Below are 23,432 nucleotides of genomic sequence, written 5' to 3'. Positions count from 1 at the left end.
CAACTACATTCTCAAGTCTAGCCCAATTCCCACATCTTCCTTCAAGCCTTGCAGGACCACCCAGCTTAATTTGCCTCTTCCTCATTGGCTTTTTCAGAATACCATCTGACAAAGTATCAAAGTATCGTATCATATCATTTCTTATTTATTTGAGAGAAAGAGAGAGAATGAGCAGGGAAAAGATTGGAGGGGGAGGGAGAAGCAGACACCCTACTGAGCTGGGAGTCTAATGTGGGGCTTGAGCCAAAGGCAGGTCTTTAATCAACTAAGCCACCCAAGTAAGTGCCCCTTAACTCCAATATACACATACACATATATACATGCTAACTTTTCACATTTAACCCCAACTTACACTTATTATAGAAAATTAAATTAAAAAGGTCACAGGAGAGGTGCATGCATTAACAAATGCTAAATCTTTTATTTTTCATATAAAGATAAAGGTGCTTCTACAAGGATGTTTACATCTGGCCAGTCTCCAGGACCTCCAACTCTCATTCTTTTTTTTTTTTTTATATTTTATATTCTATATTTTATATTTTTAGTATTTTTCTACTCCTCACTTTTGCTCCTTCCTAAATACAAACAAGAGCTTTGAGAATAAGAAAAACTAAAGGTCTACCACCTTAAGGGGGAAAAAAATTGAGAAATGCAAAAAGTTCTCAAAATGCAACAACCTGAGTTGCGTGAAAGCCTCTTACACTCTGTCCCAATTAACTCCTTCAAAGACTAGAAGCCAACATCATTGTCATTGACACCACTTATTTAGAGACTGACTGGATGCTACACATTAAGCCACATAAAGAAACCACAAAGAGACACTAAACAGGCCTGGTCCTGGCTGAAAAGAAAGACAATGGGATTCCACGATAAAATTCACTAAAACTGAAGTCCCAGCTTCCCAATCTTGAAACTAAATGCAATTCTTCATCGAAACTTTCTTAATCTGTCACAGAACACTCTATTTTTCCTTTAAGAAGATACTATTTTTAAATTACATGCTTTTGTGTAAACATCTGTTTCTATTACTAGAGTACAGACTCCAGGAAGGCAGTCTCCCCATTGTACTGCAAAGCACCTGAACGGTACCCATCATTTACTAAGTACTCCTGAATGGCTGTAAATGAATGACCAAATAGTAAGACCCTGTTAATATAATACTAGTCACAAGATTTTTAGGGGGTTAAACAAGTTTTTATTTGTAGGCTGGCCCACCAACCTAACCTGTTCCTATGAAATGATACCTGTAGTCCCAGGCAACCCACTTTCATTAATGCTATGCTAAAGGACCTAGTACTAAGTAAGTCCATGTTTCCCCTACCATCTCCCTCTTTTAACACACTGCCAGTTTTCTCGTGTTACAGACTCCTTAAAGGTTGAAACCATAATTCATAGTTGTGTTGTACCTAATGAATTAGTATAAACTGCTTCACACACCTAAAAATCACATATTATAGTCTGAAACTCTTATGAATATAAAAAAGAAATATAAGGTCCATGAATTGTTCTGAAGCCTTATATTGCTATATCCAATTAGAATACAGTATTAACGTACCCAAAAATTTTAAATATCAAATACGTCGTAATATATTCTAAGATGCTTGATGGCAGTTATGTTACATTCCCTGTCTTTGCTCATGGTTCAAATTGTGATAATCTAGAAGAAATATTTTTTTTCCTCACTTGCAACTTTAAATGGCTATGTCAAACCAGAATTCCCTTCACTGCAGGTTAGTTTGAAATTCTAAGCACACATTAGATCCAGCTATTGCAGATACTGAAATGAAACTTCATTAATCAAAAATCAAACACTGCTCTATTTGCATATCTAAGAAAAAGTTCAATTTTTAGAACTTAAAATTTTAAGTCAAGAAAAAAAGCAATATGAAAATATAACCTCACAAAATTTACATTCTACATTTATTACCTTGTGAAGACTTTTTTTGATTCCCAATACTGCTGCATAAGACAATGACCTTTAAATAATCAGAACAAAGTTTCTCACTGTTCAGAGAGCATTGTTTTAAGATTTACATGGCATTTTAAGTTAACCATCTTAAAGCTTTGAAGCACAAAGGAATAGTCAATGACACATCCATTTTAAGCTACCATGACCCATCATTAGAGTCATTAAGCAGTATTTTCAAAGAGTAAGCAGAAAGCTTTATAACTTTCAAATATATTAAGATGATCTTCTGTACTTCATAAACTAAGTTATTTGGATATTTAAAGCTACATTTCATAAATTATAAAATTCACTGATAATTTCTGCATTCTTCCTAAAGATAAATAACATGAATTAACTGTTAAAAAGTAATATGGAAATTCAATAATCAAATTCAAACACTTTATATATGTATTTTTATACATACAGGTGATGATTTTGAAGCTGGCTAGCTTAAGGTATATAGAAATAATATGCTCAGAAAAAATTTATTATTATGATCATTTTAAAATATTAATTTTTTGAACAAATGTATTTAAAGTAAAATACATTCTCTGTATTACATATTCCTTTACCTAACTGTAAACTTTTACTAAAAATTATATAAAGTAAACTGATTATCCAATTCGAATCTATACAACTCCCAAAAAAAGAAAAAACACAAATCTATACAACTCTTAACTCTGATCAGATCCTTTGTTGACATTAGCACTATTAACCGTTTCCAAGCAGCTCCCCAAGGAAGGTATGTATACAACACACAAAACACCGCAATAAAAAGAAGGCACACACAACTCTGGCATTATACATTTCACACTCATCTGTGGTTAACTATGCAAAGTTTTAAAATAGTTGGCATGATAGGAAAGCTAAGTAGCTTTCCATATTTCCCACATCATGTCTTCTTGGCCCCAGAGTTCATCATTTTGTAGACTATTACAAATTTCCCAAAATATTATAAAATCCAAAGAAATTTTAAAAGGGAATTCAGAAGTTGCCATTTCCAGCCAGCCTAATTTAAAGGCATGAAGACTGAGTTCCACAGTCTTAAGAAGGTTAAGAAACAGCCCAACTCTTCTGACATCCCCACTCCAATCCTCTTTCTTTTCCCTTACCCCCAGAGACGCAATAGTCAACACCAACGTACTATCCAAAAATAAATTCTTTCTGGCAATGTGCCATTTTGAACAACCACCATTTGTTCAGAAAAGAAATAATCTGAGAATTAAATGTACCTTATGAAAAGTATAAACAACTCAAGTTCTTCAGGTCTTTCTTCTTGCTAAGGGAGACTCCAAGGAACACCAGATTAGGAACAGCAGGAGGGCTAACATGTCTTTTATTGACCTATCTTCCCTGTTCCCATGAGAACAAAACCCACCCTGTTCACTATATTACATCCTTTCTTATAATCTGATCAATAACCTCCTTTCTTCATCTAAGAAAGAACCAACAATGAGAAATACATCCACCAACATTAATCACTTTCCTACTTCACACTCCTATCCTTTCTTCTCTGGACACTCTAAATATAGTTTATGTTCCTGCTGTTTCTCATATTACTGTCTTTGCAGCCTATAAGTTCCAAAGGCATGTTCCTGTTGTTTTATTATGTGGTATGACAATGGAAATAATAATTCTTCTGACTACTTCCATGAAAATGAGATTCAGACATGACAGTGTACGTGAAAGCACTTGGTAAAACGCAAAGTTTAAGATAAAAGTAGTGCCCTTGTCATATGAGAATCACAAAGCATCCCTAATTGCTCATATACAATAAGCAAAAAACTTCTAGGAAATTATGGACTTTGTTAGTGATTTAACTAATCTTAAAAGAAATTAGTCTGAAACATCCAGAAAGGAAAAGTAGTAGCACCTAACATTTAGCACGTCACATATTTGACAATGATCATTTTACTTCAAAGAAGTTTAATGAGTGACATTTCTATAACATGCTCAATTTTAGAACAAATAATTTTCATAATATAAATTATGACTACTTTCAGGCAATTATTGGTTGTCTAGTAAAACCACATGATTAAAACCAGTAGTTAAAATGTCTCCAGAATTAAAATAAAATTATTACAGCCTTCTTAACACTGCCTTCGTTTTCCTGAGAAACTTACTTGGGCATGACACTCAAAGAAGAATCTAATTTGTTTAAGTCAACATAAAAGAAAATCTCATCAAAATGGCTAGTGGAACAAAAGAAAATTCAGCCTAACAGCTCAGTTCTGAAATAAAACATTTTCAGCCCACACAGAATAACATTTTGTACTATCATATAAACGCTCATCTAAGAATGTACACATTCACAGGAATTAAAATATTACTGAGAATTACAGTGTTACTCCTATTTTGTAAGATTAGCTAAGTTTCATGTACAGTAAAACTATAGCAGATAAAAATAAATGAACCCTATTGAAAAAAACTTCTTTCAGAGATATCAATACCAAGTCCAAAAAAATGAAGCATCCCTTTACATGGCAATACAAATTCACGTTAATACAGAAATGAAAATAGCCACCAGGAAAAGACTTGGTGACTCCGCACTTTACTTATGCCTTTATTTTTTAGGTCATCTAATAATGTACAGCAAAAAATCTAAATAAAAGATGTAACTGAAAGATACCCAGAGAAGAGCTACATCATAAAATACTCCATTCCTGGATCTTACTTCTGCCTTCTCTATTTCTACATCCAAATGGAAGCATTCCTAATACCTATAAATATCCCCTGACATTTTACATAAATATCATTCTGAAAAATTTTAAAACCATCCAAGTAATTATAATTTAACGGAATTATGGTGTGATCTTAAAAATAACACTTAGTAAAATACCTTACAGGGCCCGATGAAATAAAGGTGACTTTAGCTAGGTATGTTATCAATTAATAAATTATTGACATCTAAACCAAATCTTGTATTTAAGTGTTCTCTTCCCAGCCTCAGTTCCTTAAAATTAATCAGAAAATTTCAAAACAACAACAACAAAAAGCTCTTAAGTAAGTAGTTTCTAATTTAAAACAAAGATGAAAGCCACCTTTATTTTCCCCTTGAGGGGTAAAACAAGTTTCCTACATACTGTTGACAACAAGTATTGTATTTGTCTCCAAGTACTACCAAATGAACGTTGAGGACAGCCCCGGTGGCTCAGCGGTTTAGCGCCGCCTTCAACCCAGGGCCTGATCCTGGAGACCAGGGATCGAGTCCCACGTCAGGCTCCCTGCATGGAGCCTGCTTCTCCCTCCGCCTGTGTCTCTGCCTGTCTCTCTCTCTGTCTCTCTCTCTCTCTGTCTCTCATGAATAAATAAAAACAATCTTAAAAAAATAAAAATGAACACTGAATAGAAATTAGTTCAATGTTTTATAGAATTAAAAATCAAGACTGGTCATCTCTTTTTTGTAAGCTCTAGTGAAAGGCTTTTATTCAATCACAAACAACCACAAAATATTTGTATTTTAAAGACCTAGATATATTTAAATAAACTAAGCAAATTACAATGCTCCAAAGACATTTGTGAAATAATTAGCAGTTCTTTGTTTTTACTTTCAGCTCTGTCATTGTTCATCCAACCGTCACCTAGCTTCACGTCACTTTTGCTTCTTCTGGTCAAAATACACATGAACAGAATTCGAACAGAATTCACTTTAAAAGAAAAAAAAATGTGGTAGCATGCTAAAGACAAAATACTATAATGCTCGATCACCCATGAATATATAGAGAGAAGCACCAAAAGTATAATTGTGGGCATAAATGATCTAATTTCCAAATGAATGAGCGTCCAGGCAAATAAAATTATGAGTGTTGCCTTTCCTCTCAGAATTACAACACTACATAAAGAATAAAGTCAATATTATAGACCTTAAAAAATCATGATCATATCTAGAGATACAACTATTCAACTGATGATTAATTACAACATTCAAATTACCAAGGAAAAAAATCACAAGTAAAAAACTCACTTTATATAGTATCTTGCACCTTCAAAAGTATATGCTTCTTCCCAGCCAGTAGGCAAATCTAAAAAACATACATTTCACAGTTAGCAGTATCTCAATAGGATAGCAAAATAGGTTTCAATCCATTTTAATTACTCATTTTCATGATCGGCTATTTTCATTTATTACGTAAGTTTCTAAAAAAAAAAAAGTTGAACTAGTAACAAAACTCATAGTCAAACAAAATATCATTTTTGGGAAAATGGCTATTAAATTCAAAGCCACCAGAAAAGTATGAACAATATCAGAGACTACCTTACATAATCATATACTTTAACAATCAGAGTGAAAAGAACTACCCACTGGCATCCAGAAACAAACAAAAACTGCATAAAAGGCAACACCTGCTTCTTTTTAGGTATACTGTCTATTAAGACCATACCTTTCAGCTGCATAAACGAATCTATTCAGGAAGTGTGTCACTGATGAGAAAGGACATCCTATAAGTACTTAATTAGGGAGAAAAAACTGACATTACATACTCAATACCTGTGTATTTCTATAGACTTGACTTTTACAGACATGAAGTTTCAAGTAATAAATCTGGGAACAATTCAGGTGAATGATGGCCATTTTATGTGTTACACATTACAGGTGGCAAGTGGCCTGAATTTAACCATAACATCTCTCTGAAATGCAAACCAATGATGTGTGTACAAAACCACAAAGTCAAAGCTAAGTGAACCAAATCAAAAAAAAAAAAAAAAAATCATGATCAGGTCTTGGAAATTAATGTGAAATCATATTAAAAGAATAAAATTTCCCTATAGTATGAATGTCATCCAATCTGTGGAGGCAAACAGGATACAAATTCATATTACATATAACCAAAGTAAGTGTGAAATAATTCCACAAGACGATTAGGCTAAGTAATTTCAATACCTTACTGTCTTTTGTGAAATAAATCTGTTATCTATAAGGCAAGAGGCCATGAGAGTCGAAATGTATATGCAAAAACCACTGAAGTAGGTATACTGAAGTCGAAGACTGCGGTGGGGAGTTAAGAAACATGACAGTGTATTAGTCAGAAACGCCTTAAAAATGTAACCTCATCATGCTTGCTTACACCAGCTTTTCCCTTTCCTCCTCCACCTTTTTGGAAATTCGGATATTAGTCACTTCACTGAACTCCAGAATCTAATAGGGAAGGCAGGCTTGTTCGAGACCCTGGCAACTCTACGAAGACACTCAGAATCTCAGAGTTGGAGAGAAAGTATCCCAGGGGGCACCTCTAAGGGACGGCTGAAGCCAGCCTCCCCTTCGACCCAAACAGTTCTCCAGCCTTTCCAACCACCAGAAACAGAGAGGCAGGCCAGTGAGAGAACACATGTTCCATTTCAAAGGCAAACAAGTTCCACGAATGTAAACAAAGAACGACAAAAGAAAGCCAGACCGGCACTGAGGCTACACGCAACCCTTTTTCTGCAGCTCCACTCCTAGTCGGTATTCGAAACAGGCCAGCGAAGGCCCCGGGGAGAGGTCCGCTTCCCCGCCGACCCTCTGCGACCAGGGCACAAACGGCCCCACGCGCGACACCCCCCAGCACGCCCACCGCCTGCTGGCGGTTCTGTGCAACCTCCGGGCTGCTGCCGGGGACTCTGAATCTCGCCGGCCACCAGCTGCAGCTGCCAGGGCCTCCTCCGGCTCCGGCTGCTGCTCGGGCGGCCGCAGGAAGAGCGCCAGGCGTTGCCCGAACCAGTCAGTGTCACACAGAGGATCGCAGCGCAGCACCCCCCCCCACCCCCCCAAGTCCTCTTCCCCTCCTCCTCCATCAGTCACCCACCCACAAGTCCCACCTAGGAGGAGGAGGAGGCAGCCGCACAACTGGAGGCAGCTGTCCGGGGAGCAGGGAAGAGGATGTGGAGACCATTATCCCGGCCGACGGGTGGGTGCCAGGGTCCCGGGCTGCAAGGGCGGGAGGGGGAAAGGGCTTCCCAAAGGCCGAAAGGGGGCGAGATCAGGGGGCGAGATCAGGGGGCGGTGTGTGCCGGGGGGCGGGGGGGGGCTCGGGAGCGCGGACCTCCTGGGAGAGGGGAGGCGGTCTCGCTGGGGGCGCCGTCTGCAAGGGGCGACCGAAGGCCGGCGGGCGGGGAGGCGTTGGGACTCGGGAGAAGTCCGGCGGCCCCTACCTGCGGCTGCGGCCGCCCCCGCCCCCGCCCCCGCCCCGCCGGCCTCGCCCCAGGGCTGCGCGCCGGGGCAGGTCGCCGGGGGGCGGCCGGGGCTCTGCCGCCTCCTGCCCGCGCAGCCCGACTCCGCCCGGGCCCGAGCTCCGCGTTACCTGCGCTCTGCCGCCGGTGTCCGGTCACCACGGCCTCGCCGGTGACGGGGTGCAGCCAGGTGGTGCTCTTGGCCTCCTCGCTGCGGGGAGGAGAGAACGGGCAGAGGCGGCGCGTGAGCGGGGGCGCCGGGGGAGCCGGCCGGGCTGAGCGGCTCGCACCGGCTCCCTCGGCCCCTCCCGCCGGCCGCCCGCGCCCCCCGGGCCCCTCGCGCCGTCCCCGGCTCTTTACTTGATGAAGAAGACGCGGCCGCCCCGGGTGATCCCGTACGTCCAGGAGCGGGGCAGGGAGCAGATCCACTCCAGGTTCAGGTCCGCCGCCATGTCTGCTCCCCGGCCGAGGCCGCCGCCGCCGCCGCCGCCGCCGCCGCCTTCTTCTCGGGCCTGCCGCCGCGGCTGCCGAGGGAGGAGGGAGCGAGCGAGCGAGCGAGCGAGCGAGACGGCGAGAGCGAGAGAGCGGGAGCGAGAGAGCGGGCGCAGGCGGCGCGGAGCGAGCGCGGCCGGAGCGCGCCTCCCCGGCCCGGCGCGCCCCCGCGCGCGCCCTACCCCCTCGGGCGGCGCCCGCCCCGCCGCCCCGGCTGGGTCGCGCCCGCGCCGCCGCCCCTCCGCATCCTCCGCGGCCGCCGGCCGGACGCCCCGCCGCGCGCTCGGGGGATGGGCGAGTGGCGCCGCGCCCCGCGGCCAGGCCCCGCCCCCCGCGCCCCGCCCCCCGCGCCCCGCGCCCCGCGCCCCGCGCCCCGCCCGCGCTCCCCCCGCCCCGCGCCCCGCCCGCACGCACCGAGGTTCCGGGATCGATTAAAAAAAAAAAAAAAAAAAAAAACAAAAAAAAAAAACCACCTCGTCCTGCCCCCGGGGCTTTGCCCCCCGAAGGCTTCCCCGCCCGGAGCGGGAGTCGAAGGGAGCCTAATCCCCGCGCCGCAGATTGCCCTCCCCTCCCTTTGCAACCAACGGGAGCTCAGCAGCCGAGCTTTGTTATTTTAGAGCTATTGGGTCTCAGAGGTCTTTCAAAAATACGCATATATACACATATATCGCTTTAAAATAGAAAACTGTTCTGCTGAAGCACACGGAAGGCTTCCCCTGTTTGTGCCTTGCGAGCCAGATACCAGAGGTTTCACTAGTTACCGTGGGCCCGTGAAGTAGTAGAATTCAGACTTGACAAAAACAAGTTTGCCTCTTCGCAGGCCCCTTAAATCCTAATATTTTATAGAATAAAACCTTGACTTTTCTCTCTCTCTCCCTCTCTCTCTCTCTCTCTTTCTTTTTAAAGAGATTCGGTTGTTTCCAGTCTGGATTTCTACTTTCCTCTACCTCCCATGAACTACAATGGTAGCCAACTTTTCGGAGTCCTCGCCACGATGCAGATTTGTAAATCCCCACAGCCGTAGAGATGCTATGATAATTAATCCCCTTTCTACAGATGCAAAAAAATTAAGGTTAGAGAAACCATAATTTGCCCAAGGTCACAGTTATAAGGGACAAAGCAGGGATTCAGACTGGCTCTAGAATTTAAAAAGTCTATTTCTATGACCACATTGCTGTACTTATTTTTAAAGTCTTGTTTCCTCTGCACCCCACCCTTTTTGCTCTTTAAACAGGCAAAGGGCAGATTTCAATGCGACTGAGATCTCCTATAACACAACCCAGGAGAACTCGCCTCTTCTCTTTGTCTCTGGTCCCCTGCCGCACTTGAAATTGCTTATGCATCTTTGCAGCAAGATGACTCACTCCAACAGGATACACAGTTCAATAATAATAGTACTACTTGATATTCCTATAACACCTTTTTTGACCACTCTTGGATGCCTCCTGAAGCTTTATCTCATTCATCTTTCCAGTACCTCAAAAAAGCAAACCATCTCTTTCAACATTTAAGGAAACTAAGGCACAGAAAGAGTAAATGACCTTGGCCAAAGCCATATCCAGCAAGTCAGGTGGGGCCTGGATGAGAATGCAGTTTCATTGGACATTTTCTCTCCTACTCTAATTCCCCAAGGCCAGTCTGTCTTTGGTGAAAAGAAGTCTGCAATTACTGCTATAATTTTCCTGTCCATCTGCATACACAGGGAAAAAAAAAAAACCCCATCACTTTAATGTTTTCTCTTTTTGGTGCCTTTGCATTCTCCTCTTTCATTTTGCTACTTATTACTTCTTGACATCTTATCTCCTGCCCAGTCTCTGGAAAAAGTGCCTTTTTTTTTTTTTTAAGTCAATGAATAACTAGCAGGAAATGTTCCACATGACCATCACTGGTCACATAGCAAGAAAATCAAGAGCTATTGGCTTTATATTGTGCTATCATTAGAAATTTTAAAATCTAAAGTGAATCTTTCTAATGCCATAATAACTTTAGAAATCTACTGTTAGTCTAGCTATAGTATTTGACTTTTTGACTGTGTACTATTAAGAAGTCTTTAGGTTGGCCATATATTGTATGGGGATTCCTTTTATCGGAAAATCTTTGATTTTATAAGATTCATTAGTGCCAGGCATATTTCAAAAGGTGATAGAGAGTCACTTAATAAAAATGTGTATCTTGGGGTGCTTCAGGAGGTTGAGCATCAGACTCTTGATTTCAGCTCAGGTCATGATCTTCAGGTGGTTGGGCTCTGTGCTCAGAGGGGATTCTGCTTGAGATTCTCTCTCTCTCTCCCTCTGCCCCTCTCCCTACCAAAATAAATAAATCTTTAAAATAAAATGTGTATCTTAAGAAATCACATTCACAGTGCTTAAATGCTAACCTAAAATCTTAAGTACAGGGATGCCTGGATGGCTCAGCAGTTAAGCTCTGTTTTCGACTCAGGGTGTGATACTAGAGTTCAGGGATGAAGTCCCACATTGGGCTCCCTCAGGGGAGCCTGCTTCTGCTCTGTCTGTATCCCTGTCTCTCTCTCTGTGTGTGTGTCTCTCATGAATAAATAAATAAAATCTTTTTTAAAAATAAAAATCTTAAATACAATTCTATATGTCCCCAAATTTAGGAAAGCCGTAAGTAAAAAACTAAGATGTATGTACAAAATGAGGTATGCTTCTACTTTGGTGGAAAGACTGGCCCTCATGCCTTCTGGGAGCCCTTAAAAGCAGCTTCATACTTTAGAATGTTGAGTTCTCTGGATAATTTTCACCCTTAATGAGTAAAATAGTATATTTCTAAAAATCTTCCTAGAATGTCCTTTGTCTGAAACTTAATTGCCTTATCCTGGTCTGTTTTGCCTTTTAGTTGTACAGGTGTGTCTCCTTTACTGCAGGATGCTGGGAGTCATGTCTTCCCCATAACTGAATCCTTCCCACCCTTGAGTCAGTACTCAAAATGGTTATTGAATTTCATTTTCTTCTCAATGCCTCCACCTCCCAAAGGAGCTATTTCCCAATAACATATCCTCTTTGTACCACCCCGTACCTCTTCAGTAACCGACTCAGAACTAAACTCATATCTAACCTCTGTGTTTTCTTACTTTTTAAAAAATATTTCTACCCTATGGGACTATTTAATTTCTCATGTCATGATCTACCTTTTTGGAGGAGTATTATCCTATGACTATTGCAGCTTCTCTGAAAAAAAAAAAAGAGGTTTTGAAAGTACTGAACACTAAAAATAAACATCACTCCATTGATAGAGGACAATCCTTATCCTAAAGAGCTTCCAGTTAAAATATAACAGAATAATACACATGGTGATAAGAATAACCTAAATGAAAGTTTCTCAAAATATGTGAAAGGAAGAAGAACAAGATGACATCTTGGTAAACAAATCAATCCCACCTCCCCCTTTTAATAAAAGGCAATGAAGAAAACATGAACTCTGGAAAGTAGAGAGATTCTTGAGAGAGAGAGAAAAAAATTCTTTTACTCTCAAGAAACATTTGTTCATACATATTAATGTTTATTAAAATCTACCAACAAAGTTTTGTGACTTTGATTAGATTATATCTCCGAATATATTTTCATTACCTTATGTATTTTGTTATACATTAGTTCATGAAATTAAAAATATTATAAATAGTTCCTTTATTAAATCATCTCCAGAGCATTCTGGATCATGAAAAGTTATGAGGAAGGGCAAAATACAGGATCCAATTAGCTTAGTGGAAATCTAGGCAGAAAAGATGGCAAATGAGTGTCTAAGAGGGAAGAAAAATAATATTTGGAAGTTGATTTATTAGAGATTTTTTCTCTTCAAAGGTTTTAATTTTATTTTTTATTTGTTATTTTATTATTTTTTTTTTTTTAGAGAGAGAGCAGGGGAGGAGCAAAGAGAGAAGGAGAGAAAGAATCATAAACAAGCTCCATGGCCAGTGTAGAGTCAGATGCAGGGCTCAATCCCACAATCCAGAGATCATGATCCAAAATCAAGAGTGGGACACTTGGCATGCCTGGGTGGCTCGGTGGTTAAGCATCCACCTGTGGCTCAAGTCATGATCCTGGGGTCCTGGGGTCAAGTTCTGTATCAGGCTCCCTAAGGGGAGCCTGCTTCTCCCTCTGCCTATGTCTCTGCCTCTCTCTCTCTCTCTCTCTCTCTCTCTGTGTGTGTGTGTGTCTCATGAGTAAATAAATAAAATCTTTAGAAAGAAAAAAAGAAAAAGATGGGGCACTTAACTGACCGAGCCACCCAGGCATCCCAAGGATTTTTTTTTTTCTATTAAGGAGTAAGTTGATAACAGAATTATGGATAAAATTATTTCACTCATTCATTCAACAACCATATATAGGCTCCCTACTATGTATGGTGTGCCTGCCATTCTGCTGGGTCATGGGGATTAAAAGACTTGGCCTGCTTTGGGCAGCTTAGAAAGGGAGATGGAAATATAAATATTTAAGTACATTGTGGAAGCAGCATCTTTATCCTTGTCATAGAAATAAACCTTCTATAACAGTTGTTTTCCAGAGGGTGTCCTGTGAATCACTCGAGACCTATTGCAAAGTACAGTCCTTTAATGTTGATGTTTAGGAGAGCTCTTCAGTTATTTACAGGGATACCTGAAGGAAATATGTAGCAGCACTAGTTACCCTGCTGCTGGCCAATCTCTCTACTACATCTGGGGTTCTAGACTCAGTTGGCATCTGCCTGGAGACTTGGAAAGAAGCTTGAGAGGAAGTTCAAAAATGTCTTCAAGGAGCTTACATCTGAACCCCCGGACTTGCTCAGATTAAACACCTCTTCTTTACCCTAATAAGCAAAGCTTCAATCACCTACTTCTCTCTGCTGTAAAAGAGAAAGACCAAAATTCAAATGGAGAATTAAGAAAGGAAGTATGTTATAATGCAGGGGCAGGGGGCAGGATAGAGTGAGTCAGCAGTCTGGCTGAATTTTATGCTTGGCTTTGCCATTAATTAGCTGTATGACTTTGAACAAGTCATTTAAACACTACTCCTCTCAGACCTCTGAATCCTCGTCTGTAAAAAGCGAGCATTGGTCTATTTAAGATATTACATACGATTATTTTTCCCTCTAAAGTCTTCTGCTTTGATGGGGTGCGCACTCCAATAGCTGAAGTTGGGGATGTTTTGTCATAGTGCACAGACACAAGTAGGACACCCGCTCTATAGAAATGCTTAGGATTTTCTGCCACACAGTTAGTTTGTTAATAGAGAAGTTTGAAAGAGAAATTTACAAAGTTCTTTCACATGTACTCTTGTATTTAACTTGTACAAATGGCTCTGTAACATCAATGTAATTAACATTATCAACAAAAAAAAAAGTGGATCCCATGAAGATACTTATAATACAGTCATTAAGTGGCAGACTTAGGGTTTGAACCAGGTCTTTGAGATATTAGATTTCACATTTTGTCCACAAGGTATTCCTGTTTAGCCAAGCTTCATTTGTTGTGTCCTCCTCCTTACCCTCACTCTCTCCCACCTACTGCAGTTGATGTCAGCTCTCACCACCTCACTGCACCTGCTGTTCCGCGTCACCAGTGTCCCCTGCCAAGTCTAGTGGATGCTTTCAGTTTCAAGCCTTCTTGGCTTCCCTGCTGTATTCACATGTCAGTCACCACCTCTACTCCTTTGAGACTTTCTACTTTAGAGTTTCATGACACCACTGCCTTGAAGTTCTCCTGCTCTTCCTATAGATTATCTATAGCATGGTCACCAGGGAAGCTTATGTAATTATGGGTTCCTGAGCCTCTCTCCTGACCCATTCAACCAAAATCTCTGAGGATTAGACTGATCTGCATTTAATAAGCACTTTGGTGATTTGTATACATGGTAACTTCTGAGAACAATGCCCAGTATGATAATAATTCCTAAATCTGTATTTCCAGCTTAGTTCTCTCTCCTGAGTTCTAGATCATATACCAAATTTCTTTGTAGACATGCTCCTCCTAGAATATTCTTTCTGGATGTTCCTCACATATGTCAAACTCAACATTCCAAAACAAGTCACTTTTCTTCCAAATATGCACCTTTCCAATATAGTTCCCTCCAAGTGAATGTTACCATCATCCAAACAAATACCACACCAGAAACTTCCGAATCATCCTTCTACATCCAGTTGGTTAATACATTCTATTAATTGTGCACTAAAGGTATCACAAAGTAACCTCTCTTCCTCATTTCCCGTATCCTAATATAAGCATTCACCACTGCTACCAGAATGATCTTTTTAAAAATGCAAATCTGATTATATTCCTTTCTTGCGTAAAATCCTCTCATGGCTCAAAAAACTTAGAGGATGAAATGCAAAGCCTGTTGCCTGGCATTGAAGGTCCTTCTTGATCTGTGCCCTGCCCACCTGCATGTTAGCCATATGGAATGGCCTACTGTTCTCCGAACAAACCAGACTCTTTCAAGTCTCTGTATATTCTACTCTTCCTCCCTAGAATGCTCTCTTCTCTGTTTACCTAACAAACTCCTACTTATGTTTAAATGCTTAGCTCAAAAGTTATTTCCATTAAGAAACCATCCCTTATTCCTTTGGGGCAATCTAGCTACTCCATCCACCATACAAGCTCCCATATCTTTTCTACTGCATTGTTATTATAATCTTCATCTCTTTCTTCTTCCAAAACATTTTGTTTATCTTTATCACCTCACTTTCAATAAATGTTATTTACATGAATGAATAATAGTACTGACATTTACATAGTGCCCTATACTTCACTCCATATTTGATATTTATTTCTGTTTGTATTGCAGCAACTTGCCAGTGAGTCATGTTTCCATCCTTTCTTAGATTTAACATTCTCTTCAGCTTTTTATAGACTATCCCATATAGAAGAGGAAAAAATGGCATGGACCCAACATCAGCATAGCAGTATGTGAAAATAGCTGCTTTCTATAGAGCTGTCTACCTGCCTTTAAAAATACTGAAATCTGTAGTTATACCAAGTGAAATAATGAAGGACAGGAAGGATTCAGCATTATTTTACTTTGGTAAAGAGATCTATGGAAGCATCTTTTGAATGAATTCTTCCTAGAAAAATATTGATAAGAATAATATTCAGTATTTATAAAATCAATACTTTAGTTAGGTGAATGGGGAAAAAATACATAGGCTTATACCAAATCACAATTATGTGTATGGCTATAAATAATAAAGGTTATCATATCTCATGCCCTAAGTCTGAGGAATAAATGAAAGGATGAAGGAGAATCATTTCCTCCCTCACTGTTGGTATTTTAGACAGTGTACCAGTACTCTCTGAACAGACACATTTTCTTTAATGTTTTAAGTCACTATTTGCTTAAAGCAAAAATATTTTTCTCACCTGTTGATTCATATCTTTGTATGGAAAATCATGTACACACACGTGTGTATGTCTATTTTCTCAACCACTTTTTCTTGGTTTTGAATTCCTCAGTTTCCAGTTGTTTATTTCAGTTACATGTAGAGTAGTATATATATATAAACAGTAATCTAAATTGGAGTATCTGTAATTAATTGTAACATATCATATAGCTCAATTTAAAGAATTATATAATGTGGGGCAGTCTGCGTGGCTCAGCGGTTTAGTGCCGCCTTCAGCCCGGGGCGTGATCCTGGAGACCCGGGAGTGAGCCCTACATCAGGCTCCCTGCATGGAGCCTGCTTCTCCCTCTGCCTGTGTCTCTGCCTCTCTGTGTGTCTCTCTCTCTCTCTGTCTCTCATGAATAAATAAATAAAATCTTTAAAAATAATAATAATAAAAAACAAAGAAAATGTAATGTGAATGCAAATTATTTGTAGTATCAGGCACTGCCTTGTATATAGTTAGTATTCAACAAATGCTTAGTAATTGAACGGATCATAAAATAACAGTGTATAATGCTAGGGGGAAAACTGGAGCCTTTTTAAAAAAGCTTTTCTGTTTTTTGTTTGTTTGTTTGTTTGGTTTTTTTTTTAAGATTTTATTTATTTTTTCATGAGAGACACAGAGAAAGAGAGAGGCAGAGACACAAGCAGAGGGAGAAGCAGGCTTCATGCAGGGAGCCTGATGTGGGACTCGATCCCGGGACTCGATCCCAGGACTCCAGGATTATACCCTGGGCTGAAGGCAGGCGCTAAACTGCTGAGCCACCCAGGGATCCCCACTTTTAAGTTTTGGATATATTTTTCTTAAAAGCAAGGAGTTATAAATTCAGAAGTGTCTCATCAGTTGGATTTCTGATCTGAAGAATATGCATGTTTGACCTATGAAAATTTTAAAAGGTTATGAATAATTACAATGGAATTTAATAGATTTACAAGGAAAAGGGCTAAAAAATAAATCATAGCTGCTTAAATTTCTCTTTTTCATGTGGTTGTGTCTGGATAATAGACGGAAGAAGAGAGACTGAGCTGGAACACATTATGATGAAAACCTTAGTCCACTGGTAGTGGACTACCCTGCTACAACCGTGTGAGGATCTGAACCTAGGAAACAACATTGGTTAGAGTCATTTGTGTTACTCTATTTCCAATTGCATCATTCTGAGCCCAACTCTGCCATTTCTATAGAAGAAATAGAATTAGCTACTTATGTTTTTTCCTAGACCATTTCTAAGGGGTTTCTTAGGCAATCTTGATAAAAGGGTAATTTTCAGATTTTTTGTAATTGTCATAACATTCATCATTGGCAAAGTGCAATTAATTCTGTTTGTCAGCAATATTAAACTTGCTCAGAAAATCAAATGCTATTCTAAATATTGATGAAAATAAAAGAATCACTCATGTTCATAAGCAAAAAATTTGGTGCTAAATATTTTGATAGCTGGAGGAATTTTTCTTTTTATACTGTTGCGTACTCTATGGTAACTAATCTTTATTACCTTTCATTAGAGATCCTTTATGCACAGTTTATTTATTCATCCAGTTTAAATACTAGACATTTTTTATGAATCTAGTATGTATCATAAACTAGGCTAGGAAGAGTCGGGACACAAAGAAATACAAATTCAGATTTTGGCCTTTGAAGCATTACAATCAAGTTGGGGTAGAAAGGTATGGGGAGAAGATAAACACACAAATGTTATACTGGTAATAAATGGTATGATAAATACTGCACAAGATGGAAGGTCAAAGCTTATAAAAAGGGCATCCATCCTGCAGCCACAAGGAGAGGTGTCCAGGAGGCCTTCCAGGAGAAAGTGGTACCTGAATAGCTGTTGTTAATTAACATGATCTCTACAAGGATTTCTTGAAATTGAATTATGTCTTAAACTGATTCTGCCTTTCTTCCTCCCTCCTCCAGCTCTGTTAAGGTCTTAGGTACAAGAAGTCCAGGGCCATGTATGGCAGAAATGAATTATTTACCCCAACATTTCTTCTTCTCTATTAAATTCCACCCCCTTCTTCACCCCACTCATTTTTTGCTGGATGTTTGGATGCTTGAAATAAAAATGTATTTCTCAGGCACCCTTTAACCTAGATGTGAGCCCTTAGATTGGGCTCTGGTGAGTGGGATATAAACAGAGAAATGTATGACAGATTAAGGGAAATATCCTTAAAAAATGGTTTGCAAATACTTGGTTCTGTGCCTCTCTCACCCCCCCCCACCCCCCCTGAACTTACTAGTGAAGGAGAAATCAAATTCTGTCTTAAGCTAATGCTGTTTTGGGGCGGGGGAAGTCTTCTGCTACTCTCAGATGAACCTAATCTTATCAAATATATCATGTTTATCTTATTTACCAGCACTTAGTACATTTTGGGTGTTCAATAATTTTTTAAATAAATGAATGAATATATGAATCTCCAAACACATCAAAATTTCATACATAAAATTTGCCTCAGTAACTCCTGATTTTTCTTTCTTTCTTCTTCTTCTTTTTTTTTTAATCTACGATAGTCACACAGAGAGACAGAGAGAGAGAGGCAGAGGGAGAAGCAGGCTCCATGCACCGGGAGCCCGACGTGGGATTCGATTCCGGGTCTCCAAGATCGCGCCCTGGGCCAAAGGCAGGTGCCAAACTGCTGCTCCACCCAGGGATCCCTGATTTTTCTTTTAGATGAGCCAGATTTTCTCATTACTTACCTTATTATTTATTGAGAATAAGGCAGACCCTTAAAAAAGCTGCTTTAACTCATTCTGGTAAGTAGATTATTATTTCCTTGATATCTTAATTTGCAATACAATAGTGAAAATATAGTTAACCTTTCAAATATCCATACTACTTTCCTCTCTTTATAGACTATACATTGCCAGGATGGTATATTGCAAACAAAAAAGCAAGATTGACAGAAAACTTGAACCAAAATAGGTACCTTTGCCAACTGTGCACTGATGGACATATGTTATGTTGTATTTACATTCTGTTTACCTAGCTCTCAGGGAGAGGCTCAGAATACTAACCATGCCAGTTTTATCAAAATTCTCTCAAAAACCTAATCTGCAAAAAAGGTCTACTTATTAGGGGCAAGACAAAGTTGTCAAGAAAATTTATATCATATAGGTTGTCCTACATATAATGAAGTCTGAAGAGTAAACACTTTGAAAACATTAAAAAAAAAAAAGAACTTTCAAATTGTTCCAGTCCATTACTTGGTACTGCATTTTTATTGAACATTTTGAGATGGAGCAAAGAGCACTGACTCAGAGATCTAAGCTTTGTGCAACTTCGGTGCAGGTTATTTTCACTTTCCATCTCTCTGTAAAATGGCGGAACATTTACCCACTACATTTTGTAATGTGTTGAAACAGATAGCATCTTGAAATAGCTTGAACTGCACGGATATAAATGTTTTAAAATAAAAATGGCATCTTCCTAGAGTAGAGAAGAAAGAAAGGTAATTTAAATTAGTAGTAATTTACATGCTGTTCCTGTCTCTGGGCAGCTTGCTGTGATTTTTTCCTCTATAGTCCATCATTTATTTTCAAAATGATTATTCAAAAATAAAACTGGAGCAGCAGTTGTTCCCTTCTGAAATAATTGTATATGGGAATTGTCATCTATGAAGTTAGACTTAATTTGGAGATGGAGATCAGGTGCTTTTAAAAACAGTTGAAGGAAGGAAGGAAGAAAGAAAGAGAAAGGAACCACACCATCCAAGATTCTGATTATCTATGAGCTATTTAGAAGCTTGAATTGACTTTTTGAAGTCTTTTTTTTTTCTTGCTCAATACCATCGTTACAGAAAATTGTATTAGATAATTATTTCTTTTGCTCCAGAAGAATTTATCATCAGAAGTAACTTTATTGGGGTGCCTGGCTGGCTCAGTCTGTAGAGCATGTTACTCTTTAAAAAAAAAAAAAGATTTATTTATTTATTTATTCATGATGGACATAGAGAGAGAGGCAGAGACACAGGAGGAGGAGAAGCAGGCTCCATGCCGGGAGCCCGACATGGGACTCGATCCCGGGACTCCAGGATCACATCCTGGGCCAAAGGCAGGCGCTAAACCGCTGAGCACCCAGGGATCCCCTCTTTTTTTTTTTTTTTTTTTTAAGGAGAGCATGTTACTCTTGATCTCAGGGTCACAAAATCGGGCCCCATATAGAGGGAACAAGAAAGAAAAGAAATAAAAGAAAGGAAGGAAGGAAGGAAGGAAGGAAAAGAAAGAAAGAAGAAAGAAAGAAAGAAAGAAAGAAAGAAAGAAAGAAAGAAAGAAAGAAAGAAAGAAGAAAGAAAGAGAAAGAGAGAGAGAGGGAGGGAGAAAGAAGGAAAAACTTTCTTTTTCTATCCCTTCATACTTAAAGGTTAATGGTTGCAATGCCACAGGAGTAAATATAATCCAGTGCAATGTAGAATCAGAAGGACGAGGACAAAGGAGGCCTCTGATGGAGATGAGTTAGAAAAAAAAGTCTGAATGATTCACAGAAGGAAGGATCTTCATCCAGCAATAAGAATGGATCTCAGAATTGTTCCCAAATACTTATGTATCTAAATAGTAGCCTCCTGTGTTGTATTCAGGAAAAACTCATTGAACCAGAATTGCTGACTTGAACAGGCCTCATTTTTGATCTTGTTTTACAGATGTAGGAAGGAGAGGTGGGACCAGCTACATCATTTGTGGGGCCCATGGAAAATAAAAATGTTGGGCTTCTTGTTCAAAAATCATTAGGCATTTCAAGATGGTGGCAATAAGCCAATCATAGGATACCTCTGAGGGCACACACAGGCCTTTGCGACTACACAGGTTGCATGCCCATGAAATCAGTCCTGAGAAGTTGCCCAGATTAAATTATTGTTGAAAGGGATGAAACTGGTTAGGAGGGGCACTAACCTCCTGATTCCTTGTTTAGTTTTTCTTGTTTTCCTCTGCATTTTATTATTTTTCCATATTCACTTCATATTTAGCTTAGAATAATATATATTTCTTCATTTGTTCTTCAATTTATTAAGTATTTCTTGAACACAAACTGTGTGACAGGCACTATATTAAACACTGAAGAAACAATTATTAGACAATTCCTTTCCTTAAGTACTACTTAACACTGGGTGCAGAAAAATGACATCAGGAAAAACATCCATTTCTACAGAGGTTGTGGGGAAAGGTGGAACTCTCATACATTACTAGTGAGAGTTAAATAGGCATTAATTTTTTGGAGAATAACTTGGCCACACAAGAAAAATGTCTTAAATTGAGTATATCTTTTGGCCTAGAAATAACACTTTCTGGAATTTATCCTAAGGCAAAATAAGAAAAGTGAGCAAAATTATATGCACAGTTGTTTATCTCAGTGATTTTTTTCCCATAAATGCTTAAGAATTTGGGTTTTGGTAGGCACATGTTAGTATACCTATGCTGTTAATACATGACCTTAAAAATGTGGTTTTAGTGGCGCCTGGGTGACTCAGTGGTTGAGTGTCTGCCTTTAGCTCAGGTTGTGACCCGGGGTCCCGGGATCAAGTTCCACATGGTGCTCCCTGTAGGGAGCATGCTTCTTCCTCTGCCCGTGTCTCTGACTCTCTCTCTTGCATCTCTCATGAATAAATAAATAAAATCTTTTAAAAAATTATAGAAACCAGAATACACACAAATAATTGTCTTGTGCCATTTTTAAATCCTAATTTTGTAAGAAAAAATATGTGGAGAAAAATGTGTAGAGGATTATAAGAAAATGTAACTTGCAATTATCTCTGGGGAAAAGCTTGACAAAATTTTAGAATAACAAAATTCTTTCTTTCTTTCTTTCTTTCTTTCTTTCTTTCTTTCTTTCTTTCTTTCTAAGATTTCATCTATTCATGAGAGACACAGAGAAGAAGGGAGAGACATAGACAGAGGGAGAAGAAGGCTCTACGCGGGGAACTCAATCCCAGGACTCTGGAATCATGACCCAAGACAAAGGCAGATGCTCAACCACTGAGCCACCTAGATGCCCCAACAAAATGATTTCTAAGAGGACAGTTCCTTTAGAGCAATACTGAATGCAACACACTATTAGAAAGAAATTGGACACATCATAAGAGTGTGCTGTCTGAAAGATGCTACTGCATCAAGTGTGATGCACATCACATGTGTGATGTGCTGCAGCAAGCCTGGCCATTCCTTTACTGTCAAATCCCATTTTATTTTGTTTTTGGTTTTGTTTATTTCTTGCCTGTAAATACCACCTAAATACAGTAATGGATCTCAACATTTCTTTCTAATTTTAAAACATGTCATTGATCATTGTTATCAGTTGTTAACTTTAATGTCCACTTTAACTGGGATATGTATACATGCACATGGATATATACTTTGATTCCTAGTAGCTGTCCTCATCCTACACCCTAGATTTCTAAGACAAATAATTACTGTTCTATATCTTTTAGCATTTGACACATAAAGTTGGTTCAGTACATTATGTAATGACACGGATGGTGGTAAAATTAATTTTCCTTAAAAATGACAGCTACCAAAACAACCACAAAAGCCTATGTTTTATAACTTGGAATATACTTTCTTTTCTAGAAAATATTACAAAAATATTTGTTTACTGCTGGCCTTCTGTGAATTCTTTGAAACCCACAACAATTCCTATAGCATTCCTTATAACCATCAACTTGACCAGCTTCGTTACAATGCAGTCAGGTCAAATTTATGAGTTAAGGATCATATCTACATTAGTTACCCCTCTCTTTAGTTTTCCGGACACCTGCCAAAACACAAAGCAAACAACTACTAGAAGTCCTTTCTTGTCATCATGATGTCTTTCTTCTCCTCTCTCCTCTTCCTAGCCATTAGACCTCACAATCCTTTCTGGTCTCTGTGTAGTTCTACTTCTTTTCCTACCCACCTCTTTCCTAGCACCCCTTCAGCACCAGTCTAATCCAAAGAGCTAACGGGGATTTTGCCACATTCGTCTTTTTAAAATAAGGATATAGAGAATAGAGAAGAAAAATTTGCTTTAGAGTGAGATGTTTGTTTACTTTACAGAGGTTGCAGATCATAGCATTCCCATTAAAAATAATGTTACTTTCCAACTTAAAAGAATTAACCTAAGGAGAAACTTTTCAAGGACAAATAATGCTCATAGAGTGGGGCAAAGGTGGTTAAGTAGAAAAAGGGCCTATTGAGTGGTGAAATTTATCCAGTCATCAGAAACCCTTCACAACCTTGTGTTTCTGTCACATATCATTATTTGTAGAATTGATTTGTAGAATTGAATGATTTTTGTATGTATGATTTGTAGAATTGAGTGATTTTTGTATGACTTTTAACAAATAAATAGCCTACATGATAATGTTAACTAATAAAATAAGTGCAGGCTGTAACAATAATTAAAAAGTAAGAAAATGAGGGCAGCCCAGTGGCTCAGCAGTTTAGCACCACCTTCAGCCCAGGGCCTGATCCTGGGGACCCAGGATCGAGTCCCATGTCAGGCTC

The 23,432-nt window shown here is 39.3% G+C and overlaps 1 protein-coding gene and 1 long non-coding RNA gene across 9 annotated transcripts in view; one reads left to right on the top strand and one right to left on the bottom strand.

Annotated features, from left to right (window-relative positions):
• PLEKHA5 (pleckstrin homology domain containing A5) overlaps nucleotides 1-8,755 on the bottom strand; it is a 241,028-nt gene extending 232,273 nt beyond the window's left edge. For 7 of the 8 annotated variants that reach the window (XM_055318819.1, XM_055318807.1, XM_055318808.1 and 4 more), the window contains exons 1-3: nucleotides 8,456-8,755; nucleotides 8,227-8,306; nucleotides 5,913-5,970 (exon numbers count right to left, since the gene is read on the bottom strand). In XM_055318819.1, the coding sequence (XP_055174794.1) occupies nucleotides 5,913-5,970; nucleotides 8,227-8,306; nucleotides 8,456-8,547 (230 nt within the window). In that variant the 5' untranslated portion in view covers nucleotides 8,548-8,755. Of the gene's footprint in view, nucleotides 1-4,013; nucleotides 5,596-5,912; nucleotides 5,971-8,226; nucleotides 8,307-8,455 lie in introns of those variants that run through there. The other variant, XM_055318816.1, reaches the window with a different exon arrangement.
• Nucleotides 7,757-22,964, top strand: LOC129505643 (uncharacterized). The gene is made up of 3 exons (XR_008663574.1): nucleotides 7,757-7,833; nucleotides 18,471-18,713; nucleotides 21,796-22,964. It is a non-coding gene; the product is annotated as an uncharacterized LOC129505643 (long non-coding RNA).
• Nucleotides 22,965-23,432: the final 468 nt, after the last annotated feature.

This window comes from Nyctereutes procyonoides, unplaced genomic scaffold, assembly GCF_905146905.1.
Source record: "Nyctereutes procyonoides isolate TBG_1078 unplaced genomic scaffold, NYPRO_anot_genome, whole genome shotgun sequence".
In the NCBI taxonomy this organism is placed as follows: Eukaryota; Metazoa; Chordata; class Mammalia; order Carnivora; family Canidae; genus Nyctereutes; species Nyctereutes procyonoides.
The sequence above is the reverse complement of the archived record's forward strand: the minus strand, read 5'-3'. Positions and strand labels throughout refer to the sequence as shown.